This window comes from Vombatus ursinus, unplaced genomic scaffold, assembly GCF_900497805.2.
Source record: "Vombatus ursinus unplaced genomic scaffold, bare-nosed wombat genome assembly UNPS02014779.1, whole genome shotgun sequence".
NCBI lineage: Eukaryota > Metazoa > Chordata > Mammalia > Diprotodontia > Vombatidae > Vombatus > Vombatus ursinus.
The window spans coordinates 22141472-22158470 of record NW_020954557.1 but is presented as its reverse complement, the minus strand read 5'-3'; the positions used below and the strand labels follow the sequence as shown (position 1 = coordinate 22158470).

General features: G+C 39.1%; 1 protein-coding gene across 1 annotated transcript in view; it reads left to right on the top strand.

The window, feature by feature from the left end:
• The window catches only part of MFSD6 (major facilitator superfamily domain containing 6), a 95770-nt gene that overhangs the window by 74274 nt on the left and 4497 nt on the right, over window positions 1–16999 (top strand). The window contains exons 4-5 of the mRNA XM_027866132.1: window positions 12241–12402; window positions 13845–13943. Of these exons, the coding sequence (XP_027721933.1) occupies window positions 12241–12402; window positions 13845–13943 (261 nt within the window). The remainder of the gene's footprint in view (window positions 1–12240; window positions 12403–13844; window positions 13944–16999) is intronic.

The following is a 16999-nucleotide window of genomic DNA, read 5'->3' as shown; positions in this document are numbered from 1 at the left end:
CTTATTGCATGGAACTATACAACATCCTACAGCAGTTAATATTCTAACCATCCCTGTAATTAATTATCTATCTCAGAGTTCTCTGCCAACTCCTCAGCTAAAAGTGGTTAAACCTTGCAATGCCTTAGTGATGGTTCTGTCTGGGGCTGTGCTACTGGGCAACATTTCATCAGGGGATTTTGGGGACTTAAAATAATATGGGAGAAAGTGAATGATGCATTGACAAATTTAAAAAAAAAAGGGGGCAGTCCCCTTATTAGGTACAGATACCGAGACCCAAAAGTGATAATAAATTGTCCATTTGAAGCTTCAGAAGTCTCTTCTCATACAGCTGTCTGACATTCTGGACATCATCTAGTGAAGTCCTCTGGTTCAAGTGCCGTTCAGACAGTGTCCAGCAGACTCTCCTCCTGCAGAGATCCTCCTTCTTATGTCCTCTCTCTCTTACAAGGTTGATCTTAACACAATTTTAAATTATCTTGCCAATAACCAGGGTAAATAATGAAAGTTAACTCAACCCCCACATCTCCACTATTACAAGGTCAAAATTGGAACCTTGGCCAATTGTCATATTTTAAGAAACTGAAATTAGAAAAACTAGAACCTAGCCTTACACTCTGAATTACTTCTAGTTTTATACCTTGCATTAGTTCATTATTCATTCCTAATCATATTCCCCATCAGGAGGATGAGATTCCACTAAGGAATTACTAACACACTCCAATATAGTAGTTAATTTAAAACCAGTACATACCAAATACTAAAACAGTCCCAACTTCTGATCATGTACAAATAAATAATCCTTAATTAAAATGGATGCTTCTTTCAAGGCATTTACAAGATAAGTTACAAGCTCTTCGTCTTTTAACATTAATTTGTAACAAATTGAGACAACTTTAACAAAGTAACAGAATAATATCCTACTTCCACAATCTCTTGGCTAATTATCCCCTAATGATGGGGTATGGATCCAAGCCAAGACCTTTGCCCTTGGTCCCAGAAAACCCTTATACCACTTAACTGGCCTATATGGTTTATCTCCAACAAACTTTCCCCAAGGTCGAAAGAAGACCTGGGCTGAACTCCTTCAGGCAGGACCCTGGTGTTGTGACCTTGGAGTTCCAGCACCTCCAAACCTCCAGAGCTCATCATAACCATTATGGGAAATTAAAGGATCCTGACTTATACACAGGAATATACTAGTAACAGATGTCAAGACTGAATACTTAATTCTGAAATTCTAGGCCAAATAACTCAATCTTATATTTATATCTTTCTATAGCCTCAGATGTTCCTGCATCAATCTATTGTTTAATAGATTCAATATTTATGCTTACAAACTTATGATTGTAGGAATTTGCCATGAAAGAACATAACTAAAGTAAGGGAACAATGCTTCCCTAGATTCATGTCAACTCCAGGCAGAAGTTACATATATATGACCAACTGCATTGAGCCAGGCTTAAAGTCTGCCAGGTGCCATAGTGGGGAAATTGAGTCAGGAGAATCCTACCTCAGCCATACAGAAAAGTTGTTCTCCTGACCTTCCCATGAGAACACCCTCTTGCAGCTCATAGATGCAGCTCACAAACCTTTTTGCAGGTTGCTGATGTCATGGGTCAGTAGCTCAATCAGTTCCTTGTTAACCATACCTGGAGTTAGACTCAGAATAATAGTTCATTAACAGTCCCCACAGTCTTAGATAGCAAATTCCCCTTATCAGTGTTTTCAGGTGGGAATAAAGTTTAATTCGGGAACATCTCCAAAGTGAGCTCTAAGTAGTTTGCATAACTTCTTACACATGTTCTGATTCCTAATAACGTCCAGAGTAAAACAAAGTTTCCATTAAGATCATAAGTTGCTATTCTAAATAAATTTACCTCTCTGTTTCTCAAGCTTATTTATTCCTTTCTAACCATTCTTAATCTGAAAGAATGAGACACTTTTAGGACTTGAATCCTATACACATGATAAGTTCAAACAGTAATTTTAACTATTGCTAGGCCATGGAATGAATTCAGATCAAAACAATAAGATCTTTGCTATTTACAGCTTATATGCCTTAGTATTAATCACTAGCCTTAGATCTCTGATGCTGCTTCCATTAAGACTATTTCTCTGAAAGAACCCAGTTAAGTCCAGTCCAAGGACACAACAAACCCAGGAATGAAACTCTAAGTTTGCAGTAGGTTTGGACATAATTTTCTTGCAAATAGAAATTTAGTAAGCCCTCTAAAAGAATATCAAAGATTTTATCAAAACATTTTTTTATAAAAGCATCTCCCTTTCTCAAAAACAGCTTATGATTTCCTAATTACCCTAAAATTCCTAATTACCTAAATTCTCTAGTCAAAAAGTGCCTATAAGAATTATGAGATTTTACAAAATCCTTTTTTTTGCATAATTACCAGGTTTCTTTTCACACGCACACACAAAATATTTTTACCAGTGCTTGACTTAACAATAACTCCAGATAGCTTAGTTAACAACTTTAAACTTCATAAGTGAAAGCCAGATAATCCCAGCTAAAACTTCCCTTTAAACATAGACAGAACTTGGAAGTTCTCGTTTCTTAAATTACAATATTTAAAAGGAAATGTTACAAAACAGGACCATATAGAATGCCCCAACAGCCTCGATTCATTCCTTTTTCTCTTTTCCCTGAAGGCACAATTAATTTAACAGCATTCTAGATTATAAAAGAAATTGCCCTTCCAGCAATATAACTAATACAATTGCTTACCAGATTACATCATATAAGAAAATTCAGAAACAAGTAAGCTGTATATTAAAATTTGAAACAGACCCAATAAAAATCTTTCTTTCTTTCTGAACCCTTTCACCTGGTCCAACAGCCTCCAGGGACCATTCCCACCCCATAGACTGGCTTTTTTCCTGTTATCTATCTGTGCTAGCTCATCATTGTCTTTTTACTGGTAGCCACAATGAAAGTCCAGTTGATGCGGTTATAGATTTGGCCATGTGGGAAAGTCCAGGGTTTTTCCTTTCTGAGGCCCAGATTCCAACCCCCATCATTACCACAGGGCATACATTATAAAATTATTTCCACAATTGCAATAAACTATGAAATGACCCATTATCAACTTAGATGGATGTACTTCTAAGTCACTTTGTACAGAAAATCATTCATCTCATCATTAATATGTTGAGACTATAACTTTAAACCACCATACATTTTTATAATAGTCAAGATTTTAAATAAAATCTGCTATCATAGTCTTATAACCAAATACACCTCACTAAGTATTTAACAGTTTTCAAATTATCTCATCTTTATCACTAAAAGACCCACTGCAGGTCAAGAGTTACCTTAACACCATTTCTACCTCATACTAGTCCCTCAGATTTTACAATCTAAGAGTTTTAGAAATACAGTACAATTTAGAAATACAGTAATAACTTAAACAATAACCTTCAGATAACATCAATTGCATTTCCATATTATCACATATAGAAAAGATCACCCTTATTACTCTTATTACACTTTTAACTTTTAACATTAACTAATAATGCCACATCTCATAACAACCATTATTATTATTTTTTTTAATAGAACAGTAAACTTAAATCCAATCAGATCTGAATTTATAATCACTAATGGTAAACATTTAAAAACATTTTTGTTTTAAAGCCAATACTCTTGGCCCTTTAAAAGGAAATATTTTCCACAAATTTATATATTTCCTTAAAAAGACATGTGGTGACAATTACTGCTGTATATTCTCCTTTTCTTTCCTGCTTCCTTAAGGGAGCAAAGAAAAAGTACCCAGTCCTGTTTAGCAACTTATCAGATAGAGCCACCCACCTGAGAATCTCAGGCTTCAGCAATTTGAATCAATTTTAACTAGATGTAATCAATTTTCTCCCCTTAGGCAGAAGGCCTCTAGAGTTCCAATAAGTAATTGAGCAGCCCAGTTTACATAACAATATCCAATCACAATGAGCTGCAAAATTTTCATTTTCAATTCTTCTACCCACATTACACCCACCAAGGCCAGGGCAGCTTTGAACTCTGAAGGGACATAAGAATTGCAAATCCAGAGAAAAGCACTCTCCCCTAAAGAGAGAGAGAGAAATCTTTTTTTTTCCCAACAATTTCCAAAAGCTTCCAAATGTTTTTACTCTCAAACCCTCTGTTCACATTGTTTGTACAAATAGCTTATACTTTTCTTCCTACCCAGACTCTTTTCATTTCTACATGCTTAAACTTTCTTGCCTTTCCTTCTGATGGACTTTGATTGAAGTCCCTCTAAAACTGCACATATCTTATTTCTTTCTAATTCTAACCTGACACTTCAAAGATCCTTCTCGACTCACCTTTTACCAATCATATAACCTAAATAATAAAGTATTTGTCTCTCTTTCTCTCTCCCATCCACCCGCTCCTCTGAGGCTGCTGTAATTAGGGAGGGAGAGGGGGAGAGAAAGAAAGAAAACATTTTTTTCCAAGTAATAAATCCAGCTACATTCCCCCACACCCCTCAGGGTCTCAGACTATACAGACACACAGACAAATGACAAACAGAAACAAAGTCATGAAACAAATCCTGTTTATATTTTCTTGTCCTTTTTTTTTTTTGTTTTGATAGTGCACTTAATTACTCAGTTTGTTCCCTATATTTTTGGTAATTCATCTCAATCGCTAAACCTAGCCCTTAAGGGGCTATCTTCCGGAATATCAAATGGCAGCTTCTGACCTGCTATTTTACAGTGTTCCTTGCCCATGATTCTCCTACTAATGAGAAACACACAAAGGAATTTGATCGGGAGAGATCCCTCTCATTCCAGAGTCAGAGACTGACTCAACAATTACAATTAATCACCAGAAGAGGTTGCCCTCTCCCCACAGTCACCGGTGTGCTGCCTCAATGTCGCCAGAAATTTGGCTGGGCAGAGTCACCTCAAAACCCCGAGTCAAAGACTCAGCAATTAATGAATTTGGTTGAGAGTTGTCGCCTTCCCTCCAGGTCAGAGACCTACTAATAAGGAGACATGAGAGTTGCTTCCTTCTGGGCTGTTCGCATACCACTTATGTGACTGATCCAATGCACCTTAATCGCTGCCTACGGCCGGCCCACTTCACAAAATCCTGTTGCTGTCCTGAGTTTAACTTTTGTTCACTTTTTGCTTCCCTGAGCTCTCTCTTCCAGTTCTCACCCAAGCGGAGCAAAAGCACCCTAAATCTGGCCTGAGGGCTGTTGGAGAAATCTCCGGTGGCACCCCAACCCTCATGGTCCAGATTTAGGGATCTCGCTCACAGGTGGGCAAATCTCGGTGGAACCTCCAAAGCTGTGTGGTACAGTGACTCTAACACAATTAAATTCAGAGACTTCTCGAGGTGGAAGCAAGAAGTTACTCTTTATTACAATCTCGTGAGAACAGGCGTCTACTCCTCCAGTACACTACCAGCAGGAGAGAGGAGAGGCACAAAGGACAAAGCAAGGTTATATATCTTAACACAAACAAGAAACTCCCACCCCGCCACTATCTCTTATTCCCATTGGCTGGGAGGCGGGCTTACATTCTAGGCGCGAAAATCTTTCCCATTCCCAAAGAACAAGGAAACAGGATATAGCCAGTCCAAACATACATGTCTTATACTTATTTAGTATACCTAATGTTGACGTGGCAGTGGCAATCAGGAGAGGGCTTAGGGCAAAATTAAACTTATGGCCTGTTCGCTCTATCAGAGCCTATCTCTAGTTTTGAGACAGTCTTTTCATCACCACCCTGAGAGGTCTTCACAGAGGTCATATCTCATTCAGTATGAATTTATCACTCTCGAGAACTTTTCAGTGATTCTACATTATTGCCTGCTGAGGAAAAGGCAAAACTCTTTAGCAATGGCATTTCAGGCCCTCCACATTCTGACTTCTCCTTATTTCATGATGCTTCTGTTGAGGTGTAGATGCTAGGGATGCTGAGACTCCAAAATCATGATGGATGTGTCCTGCCCAAAAGAATTTGACCCAAGTCTTCTTTCAGCCAAAGACAAGGTTTATTAAAGATGAACCATACAGGCCAGACTCTTAAGGAATCTGAACATTAGTGACACTCGTATCAGTGCCTAAACGACAGCCAGAATGGATCTTAAAGACTATGGGAGGGATCTGGGAGTGGTTAAGTAGTTTTGGGGTGACTGAGGGTGGGGCTGGGAGAAGGGGTGTCTTGATAGGAGTGGCCAGTACTGGAGGAAGACTTTAGGGAGAATCACCATGGGAGTGTCTAGGAGGTTGAATGGGATCTGGATAAGATCAAGGATGGGAAATACAACCCAGGGCTATAGACAATATAAGAATGACTTCAGGGGACTGCTAGACTTCCTTGACCAGATAAAGGTTCAAGGAAAGTTTAAGGGTTTTCTGGGACCCATAGGCAAATGAGACCCAAATTCTTTTTGGGGTGAAGGGCAAAGGTCTTGGCTTGGGCCCATATCCCATCACTTCCATTCATATATTCTACAGACCAGCCACATGGAATGGTTCACTGTGCCCCATGCTCATCTTGTCTACTTGTGCCTTGATGGCTTAGTGGATACCATCCTCCATTTGCACTCCAATTGCACCCCCTCCAACTCTACCTGCTGAAGCCCTTTCCCATCCATCAAGGCCCAGCTCCAGTACAGTTTCCTCCTGGAAATCTCTGCTTAATGTAGCCACATTGCTTCTCCTCTCTTTGAATCTTTTAGGCTACATTGTTTGACTTCACCTATATATTTAATCATGTTCTAACCCAGGGGTGGGGAACCTGAGGGCCCTTTGACTGAATCCAACTTCACAGAACAAATCACCTTAATAAAACGATTTGTTCTGTAAAACTTGGACTCAGTCAAAAGGCCGCACCCAAGGACCGGGGAAGGCCACATGTGGCCTCAAGGACGCAGGTTCCCCACCCCTGTCTAACCCCAAATGGGGTCACAAAGAGTTGGACACAATTGAAAGGACTCAACAACAACAAATTTGTATTATTTGATTATTTTGTACATGTCTCATCCCCCCTTATGGATTTATAAGCTCCTTGGGGAGAAGGCCTATGCTATTTTTCAGTCCCCAGGGATAGCACAGTAAAAATGTCTGTTGAATTCAAACTTACTTTTCATATAGGTCCATGCTTTTTTTTTTTAAGTCCATGCTTTGTGTAGTCCTCGAACCTACAGTTAATCAAACAGACAAATTGTACTGATTTCCATTTATGTAGTATGCCAAAGAACATCTTTGATATTTGTGGTTTAGAAGTCATTTATTTCTTTGGGGACATTTTCAACGTCAGCCAAAAGCATTTGGTCTGGTTCTTAGTCTAATGTGACTCATCATCAATGTAGTACAATGGAAAGAACACTGAATTTGGAGAATTGAAATTGGGAGTCACAGGAGTCAAATTGGAATCCTGGCTTTGATGCTTTAATGCCTCTGTGACCTTGGGCAAAATATTTTACCTCTCTTTCCTTCAGTTTTATCTGTAACATGAGGACGTTGAACTAGATGACCTCTAAGGGCTTTTTAGCACTAGATCCTAGGACATGTTACTTTTTGCAAATTGATTTCCAGTGTATTGACTTTGAAATTTCGTCAATTATTTGATTTAGTAGGAAAGCATTAGGATTGGTAAAATGGTGTTAATAAAACCTCTTCATCTTCCCTACAGAGATAATTTTTTGTGTTTTAAAGCTTTGTGCTCCCTGGATCTTGAACAATATTTGAATACCATGGAGAATACTTATTTGCTGATTATTGTTTATTTTCTTATTGAAAATAATGAAATTATTCCCACTTTTGCTAAGTTATGAATATAAGCATCAGGGGCATGTTTCTATTATCCATTTTACTCCCAAAATGTATAACCCATAAAATAAAAATTTAAAGGTATGTGTTTTGCCCAGGGATGGAAGGAAGATATGGTTAACTTGGCTGATGATTTTCTGAAAAGTGAATCATATGTGAATCATTTTTGCCTAAGTATTGGACACCTAGGGGATAATTTTTGTAACTTTCAACCTTTAACAAAAGTAGTAGTATATTTAGTATATGTCCAATTTAAAAGAAAAGATTATACTTGTGAGTGAACCAGTAAGCCCTTGCTAACATTTTCAGCCAAGAAATACTGGGTTTGTACAATCTGACCAACAAAGGATGTTGCTTAGCACTGATACAGTAAATCCGTTTTTGATGGTGCTGAAGCCTGCTGCTCATTTTTGATACCTTTTTATTTTTAAGTTACCTGCATTTTCCCACATATGCCTCCTTCTCTCAGAGAGCCATCTCATACAACAAAGAAACACATAACAATGAATTTTTTAAAAAAGGAAAAAAGTTCAGAAAAAGTAACCAATGTATCAGTCAAGTCTGATACAATATACAGTGTTACATAATCCTAGTCTTCTACTTTTCCAGACAAAGGAGGATGGTGCCATCTCATATCTCTTTTCTGGCACCAAGCTTGGGTATTTATAATTTCACAGCATTCAGATTCATTTATTTTGTTGCTGCTGTTCTTTTTATTTGCATTGTTGGAGTACTTGTACATTTTGTTTTCCTGATTTTGTTTGCTTCACTTTACCTCAGTACATGCAAATCATCCAGTATTTTTCTGTATTCTTTATATTCGTCTTTTCTTATCTTACAGTAATATTTCATTATGCAGTATTGTTGTACCACAGTTTGTTTACTCATTTCCCCCAAATGATGGGTATCTACATTGTTTCCTGTTCTTTGCAATGATAAAAATGTTGTGTTTTAAATATGTTGGTATATATAGGAACTTTCTTTTTGTCATGTACCACCTTGGGGTATTTGCCTAGTTAATCCAAGTGACATTTTAGTCACTTTTTTTAAAGCATAATTCCATTACTTTCTAAGTAGAATTGGATTGATCAGGGTCACATAACTAGTAAGTGTTAGAGATGAGATTCAAACCCAGGTCTTCTAACTCTTAAGTAGGTCAAACTAAATCTACTGTAAAGGAAGATGCCTACACAAAGAACCACAAAGGGGAATAAAAGAGTTGCTTTCCAAATTACTTACAAAAGAACCATAAAAATATTTAACAGTGTAGATATCTTCGATGTGAACACCATGATGAATTCTTCATGATAATCATTAAATAGTATTAAGCACTTCTTAGTGCACATCTGTCATGGTCATTGTATAAATTAAGTTTGTTGTTCCTCCTTCATTTTCAAAGAAGATCAATGACATCAGGAGGGTGATGTCTTGACTTGCAAGTGAATTGGATTTAAGTGAGACTATACAAAGAAATCAAGTTTACAGATCATTGGCTGTAAAAGAAACCTTTTAGATAAGTAGTCCAACTTCCTTCACTTAATGGACAAGAAGCTGAGGCTTCTAGAGGTTGTGACTTGCCCCAGGTTATGGCAGAACTGAAACTAAAAACCTTGTTCTCTTGATTTCTATTCCAGTGCCCTTTCCACTTTGTTACCTCAAGCATAGATTTTTGGAGGGCATGTTAGTGATAAACCAGTCGTTTGATCTCAGACTTGAAATGACATGTTTTTATTTTAGGTTTATAGCATTCATCTGTTTGCCACTGCAGTTGTTACTCTTAGCAGAGACTTGTAAATCTGATTACCTATTTTGCTGGAATAAAAAAAGGGAGTGGAGTCAGAGTGATGGGGTATGGGCCCAAGCTGAGACCTTTGCCCCTCACCCCAAAAAGAATTTGGGTCATATTTGTCAGTGGGCCCCAGAAAACCCTTGAACTTTTCTTGAACTCACTTGGTCAAGGAAGTCTCTGGTGGTTGCCTGAGGCTATAATCCACTCTACTGGCCTTTTCTTATCACCTATGCCCAATCTCCCAATTCTTGTTACCCTATTTGAGCCTAGCCAGTCTTTGTCTATTACCACTTCCCATCCTAGATCCTATCTAGATCCCATTCAACTTCCCTATTCCTACCATCTAGATCCTCACTAGACCCTCCAGTCACCCCAAACTACTTGGCCACTCCTAGATCCCTCCCACAGTCTTTCTGTATATAAGATCCATCCTGGCCACCATTTAGGGGCTGGGACTTCCTCATGCCCGCTCGTCCTTATGAGTGTCACAAATGCTCAGATTCCTTAAGAAACTAGCCAATGCTCAGATTCTTATAATCTAGCCAATAGCTCACAAATGTTTAGATTTTTTAAGAGTCTGGCCAATATGGTAGATCTTTAATAAACCTTGTCTCTGGCTGAAAGAAGGCTTGAGTCAAATTCTTTCAGGCAAGAACCGTGTGTCATGATTTTGGGGTCCTAGCACCCCTAACATCTAAACCTCAATAAGAGGGCTTCATAACATGACTAGGTTACTCCAAGTAGTACAAGTCCCTCTTTATTTTAAGACTCCTGATCTAGCCCTGTTCCCTCCCTTTATATATGAGGACATCAGAGCCCATAGAGCACAATCACAGATCTAGTTTGTGAGGCTTAGTCCCAACCCTTTAGGAGATTAATGTGTTCTAACGCTATTACAGACATTCATAAAAATGCACAGAGCACATTATAGTGCTACAACTAATCTACTAGATTCAACAATCTACATTATTGAAAATTTTGAACTATTGGAATTCATCCACATTAAGGAAGTTTTATTACACTTTATACTTTTTATTTAATTTTATTTATGTTTATTATTATATTTGTTATTTTATTTATTTTTATTGTGCTTTAGTGGATTTGTTCAGGATGCAGTTATCTGTGGCCTTTAAGTTTGTCTCTATGAGTGACGACAGCCTTATTTCTCAGCCTCTACTCATACAGCCAATAACATTTTTGGGAAATTTGAGGAAGTAATAGAGGCTTTCTGTTGGTGGTGATGCATATACAGGTGTGCGTGTAATTGGTTAGACTTTGTGAACTTTCTGTGAACTTTGCCACACAGTCCTTGGTGTTCACATGAGGCTCATCTCAGTATAATCCTTTCAACTGTCCTTGTATAGTGGCTTTGACTCTGCCCCAATCTCCAATTCTCTGTTATCTCTAACCTAGCCCACCCATTCATTGTCTGTTACCCTTAATTCTATCTAGGCCCCTTCCACCGGGCCTAGGTCCCTGGAGTTCCCTTGGGGCACCCGGCCCTTCCGGGTCCTCTTCTGTTGCCTTCCAGTCACCCAAGCTATTGGCCACACAATAAAAAGCTCAGTCTTGTCTACCAAATTGCTCAGATTCCTTAAGAGTCTGGCCCTCTTCTATTGGAGATATAATAAACCTTATCTTTGGATGAAAGAAGGCTTGGGTTGAATTCCTTTGAGGCAGGACCTGTGTCACTTGCCCATGAATTTCAAGATCCCAGTACCCCTATGAATGAAATGTCTTCTTATATGCAAGAATCTTTTGAGGGTCCCTTGGACACCAAGGAGATCAAATCAGTCAATACTTAAAAAAAATTAATTCAGACTATTCTTTGAAAGGACAAATACTGAAGCTGAAACTTAAATTATTTGGCCACATAATGAGAAGACAGGACTCATTGGAAAGGACCCTAATTTGGAAAAGATTGAAGGAAAGCAAAAGGAGAAGGGGATGGCAGAGGATGAGATGGATAGATAGTGTCATGGAAACAAAGAACATGAGCTTGGACAGGCTTTGGGAGGTAGTGGAGAATAGAAGGGCCTGGCGTGCTATGGTCCACAGGGTCATGAGAAGTCGAATATAACTGAACAACAACAACATGCAAGAATCAGGCAAGCATCTTAGCAGTTTATTCAAGACTCTTTAAAATTCCTTAAAACTGTTTCATTTTTATCTTCTTGTCTCTAGTACCTAGTACAATGCCTTTCACAGAACAGGTATTTAATATATATTGATTGGCCAGCCAGGAGTGCGGTTCTGACAGTATAGTCATTATCCCTTCCACATCATGACTTTCCTTGTCAAGTTGGATATATCTCAGGTTGGCATAAGAAATTAAATGGGAATTTTGGGGGAGTTTTGCAGAAGCCATAGGTGACACACAAAGACCAGCAGACTACACAGAAAAAATTCAGAAACTCAAAAATACATAAAAATATATGTATAGTATTGTATAATATCAACCAAAATTTTACAGCAAGATACCATAAACACCCCATAAAAAAAAAAGAAAAAATCTGGACTTCTCTGATATGAAGGGAGAACCGAAAAATTTTACTACGCTTTTTCCAGACAGGGCAGGGTGGTCACCATACCACTGACCCCAGAGATGTGAAAGGGATAACTGTACCTCATTTTCTTTTCTTACCCTAGGTGTGACCCATGCAGCTATCTGGGCTGCCTGCATTTCCTATCTCAGTGCAGCTGTGCCTCCAGAATTGAGAACATCAGCACAGGGAATCCTCCAGGGACTTCATCTGGGTTTGGGAAGAGGATGTGGAGCTATGATTGGTGGAGTTTTGGTCAATTACTTCGGTAAGTAGTGATCTTCCCTTGTCGGATTTTTCAAGTAGCTTACTTATTTTTAGAGACATTCCAAAGGGACTTCATGAATTATTAGAGGGTTGTTTTTTTTGTTTATGTGTTTATTTTCCAGACCAATGGACCTATTTTGTGCTGGTGTAATTTTAAGGGATTTTGCTAATGTTGTGAGTGTACACAGTGCTAAGAGCAGCCCAACCATACGAGGATGATGAGTCATGTGAGATCAAGCTGCTTGCTGAATTGTATACCTCCCTGATACAAAGAGGTGCCTGCAGATAAGGGAACAGAGAAATTATATGTTTGTTTGATTTGATTTAAGGTGGCCCTTGCATGCTACTCAAAGCATATAAGGGAAAAAAAGAAGATGCTGCAATTCAGTTAGAGGTTAAGTCAAAGAAACCTACGTAACCCCAATTTCTGCTGGTACCACAGTCCTGTTGTCATGTTCAATCTGTCAGGCAGTACTTAGGGGATCTGTCAGCTCTACTTCATTAGGCAACTTTTGGGGGCAGCTAGATGGAGAAAGTGATCCAGAACTGGGCTTGGAGTCAGTAAGACCTGAGTTCAACTCCAGTCTCAGACAGTAGCTGAGTCATTTAATCTCTGTCTACCTCAGTTTCTTCATATGCAAAATGAAGATAATCGCACTTACTCACAGTGTTATTGTGAGAATAAAAAGAGTTAATATTTGTAAAGCACTTTGTAAACCTTAAAGTGCTATATTATTTTGTTTAGACTTATGAGTACAGCAGTACAGGGAACTCAAGTGTAGAGACTCCCTCTACTAATGCAAATTAGTAACTTCTGCAATTTATAGCCTTAAAGCATATGCCTGGGGCACAGAGAAGTTAAGTAATTAGTCTGGGATCATTCTACTGCTATTTGACCTGGCTGGATTTCAACCCAGATCTTCCTGACTGAGAAATCATCTCTCTAACTCCTATGCCTGACTGTGAGCCTCTCATGTGTGCAGTGGTAGAATGAAAGTTGCTGTTTCAGGGATCTTGATTGTTAAGTTATTTAATGGAAGGTAAAAGTTCGTCAGACGCGGGGCATCTCAATCCTATAATCTGTGAGCACATTCCTTGCTGTGTCAAGTAGCTAATAGATAGGGACCCCTTGAGGATCTGTCAGAGGAACTAGATGAAGAGAATCATAGAAATCGTCTAGCATGACTCTTTTTTACTAATGAGTAAACTCATTCTAGTTGAGGGAAAGTGGCTTGCTTCAAATCACACAGCTCTATGGTAGACCCAGAAGTAGGGCCCTGACTCATTGTCTGATCCATTTTCTGCTGTATCATTCTGAAGCATTTTCCTCTTCGAGTTTGTCTCACTCTGTGTGATCAGTGGATGCTAGGTATGGAAGGAATGCAGTCATCATCCCTGCTCTGTGTCCTTATCTCAAAGAGTTCTGTTGACTAATTTTTACAGGTGCTGCTGCAACTTTCAGAGGGATTGGAATGGCCTGCCTAGTGATCCTCTTGCTCTTCGCCCTGATACAGTGGCTTGCAGTCCCAGATGAGGAAGAAGGTAGGTATTCTCTCCTTGCTGCCACTTCTCATTGCTTGGGCCTTGTGAATGACCATGCATAGCTCCTAGAAACCAAGACAGGCTAACGCTAATACATCATCTAGCAGAATTTTGTATCCCTGATTCCTCCCAAATCCAGTGATGTGCTTTCATTGGTGTGTTGATATTTTCTTAGATTATTGGTGAATAATTGGTTCCCCCCCTAGCCAGGGGTGGGGAACCTGCGACCCTGAGGTCACATATGGTCTTCTAGGTCCTTGTTTGCAGCCTTTTGACTGAGTCCAAGTTGTACAGAACAAATCCTTTTATTAAGGGGATTTGTTTTGTGAAGTTTGGACTCAGTCAAAGGGCTGCACTTGAGGACCTAGAGGACCACATGTGGCCTTGAGGCCCCAGGTTCCCACCCCTGCGCTATACCATGCTATCTTATCCATAGCATTTTAGACTAGAAAGGGCCTTAAGGATCAACTAATCGATTGGTCTCAGACTAAGTTGATTTGTTTTAAGTGACTGTTCAAAAGAATATTTTTGTTTTTGATTTGGGTAGTATTGGGCAGCTAAGTGGCACAGTGGATAGAGTGCCAGGTCTGGAGTCAGGATGACTTATTTCTCTGAGTTCTAATCTGGCCTTAGACACTAGATGTATAAGTCTGGGCAAGTCACTTAACACTGTTTGCCTCAGTTTCCTCATCTGTAAAATGAGCTGGAGAAGGAAATGGCAAACCAATCCAGTATCTTTATCAAGAAAACCCCAGTGGGGTCATGAATTTGACATGACTGAAATGTCTGAACTACAACAACAGGATTGGGAGAGACCTTAAATCTGTGTAATGCATTGAAGTGAGTACAGAATCACGGTGATGTGTGTATAAGGTTGTAAAATATTTGGAGGCTCTTCACTGGGTCGAGAGAGGAATAGCACTGTTCTCACTGACATTTGTATGGCATCGCCTTAGCAACAGAATGGAATACTGTTGTAAAAAGGGCTTAATTTCAGAGAAGCTTGGGAAGACTTACACGAGCTAATTCAGAATAGAACCATGGGAACAGTGTATACAATGACAACGACACTATAAAAAAAACCACTTTGAAAGCTACAAAGAAATGGCTAACCATAATTGTAGAGAACCAATGATGAAGCATATTATCCACCTCCTGACAAAAAAGGTGTTAGACTCAGGGTGCAGAGTCAGATGTATATTTTTTGAGCAGCACCAATGTGGGAATTTATTTAGTTTGATTATGCATGTTTTCTTACCAGAGGCCTCCCCCCCAGTGAGGGTGTTGGGAGGGAGAGAAAAACAAGATTTTTTATTCATTGTAAAAAATAAAATATAACTTTAAGAATCATTTATATGGTACTTTGCAATTTACAAAGTGCTTTTATGATATTATCTTACTTGATCATCACAATAATCCCCTGAAGTTGGCAGGACAGGAATTTATCAGCATCATGGAATGTTGGAACTGAAAGAGAACCCTTAGAAATAATTTCATTTTACAGTCGAGAAAACTGATGCCTAGTCACAAGTTAAATGACTTCTTCAAGGTCACTCTGAGAGTTAGTAGCAGAGCTGAGACTAGAACCCTGGTCTCCTATTATGCTCATTTTACAGATGAGGAAAAATGAGGGCTCCTAGGGGTGAAATGACTTTTCCAGAGTTGCACAGTTAATGAATGATTAAGCCGGGCCTTTTGACTCCTAGTTGTTGTTGTTCATGTCAGCTCTTTGTGACACCGTTTTGAGGATTTCTTGGCAAGGATACTAGACTGATTTGCCATTTTCTTCTTCAGCTTATTTTACAGATGAGGAAACTGAGGTAAACAGGGTTAAGTGACTTGCCGAGGGTCACACAGCTAGGAGGAAGTGGCTGAGGCCAGATTTGAACTCAGGAAGGAGAGTCTTCCTGACTCCAAGCCCAGCACAATATTCATTGTGCCACCTAGCTGCCCCTCTAACTACCAGATCTAGGCCTTTTCCCAATGTATTACACACTGCCTTTCAACCTTGTTTTAAAAGTTGTGAACTTTTGGTTTTGAGGTACAACTCTGTCCTGGGACCAGGCCTTAAATAAAAGTTTTAAATAGGATGGGGTCTCTATAAAAGCAATATGGAGCTTGATTAAGGTGTGTCATACTTTTTATTGATTTCATATCCACCTTATAAAACATGTCAGGCCATGAGATAAAACTGCTTGTTTCCTGGGACCAAGGACAGAGCTCACTTCTTTTTGGCCGTTTTTTCTCAACCTTCCTTATCAGATATACTGAAGCATTTATGTTCAGAGAACCAGAAGTGTTACTGAAACCCTAGGGGCTGAGTTTAACAGAGTTTAATTCAGCAGGAGAGACAGAACCCTGTTTTTTTCACAGACCTGACTTGGGTCACCTGGCTCCCCCACAGCCCTAGTTCAGGCTAGTGCAGATTTCTCTTCCCCTTCTCCTCCCATGTATTAAGTTATCTAATTCAGAGCATCAGTCTCACAGAAGTGACTTGAGGCCACAGTATCATTTTCTGAAACTTCCTTTCAGATGTCCTCTTGAAATCAAATTAAATGGAGATCAGACATTTATATATTTATACAGTTTCTGTAGAAAAAAGTTGCAATTTGCAACCTCAACAGTGCATGCTTGACAAATGAGTTACTCCGTGAAAACATGTTGCATGTTGCAAATCCCATTAACCTGGGAGCCTGAGTATAATGTGCTTGTATAAGTTACACAAAAACTCCTTCCTCATCTTTCCCTTCTGGCCTTCTTCAGGTCCCAGCTAAAATCTCACCTTCTTCAAGAAGTCTTTGCCAAGCCCATTCAAGGCCATTATCTCCAATCCATCTTTTTGAATTTTGTTTGTGCATACTTTTTGTATGTTGACTCCCCTATTAGTCTGTAAACATTTTGAGAATAGAGCCTTATGGGGGGGGCCCATAGGGGGCTTTTCTTTGTATCTGCAGTGCTTAGCACAGTGCCTGGCACATAGTTAGCACTTAATGAAGGCTTGTTGACTTGACTTAACGCTATAAAGAAAACTCTTCAGAGTTGTTTTAACTTCACTC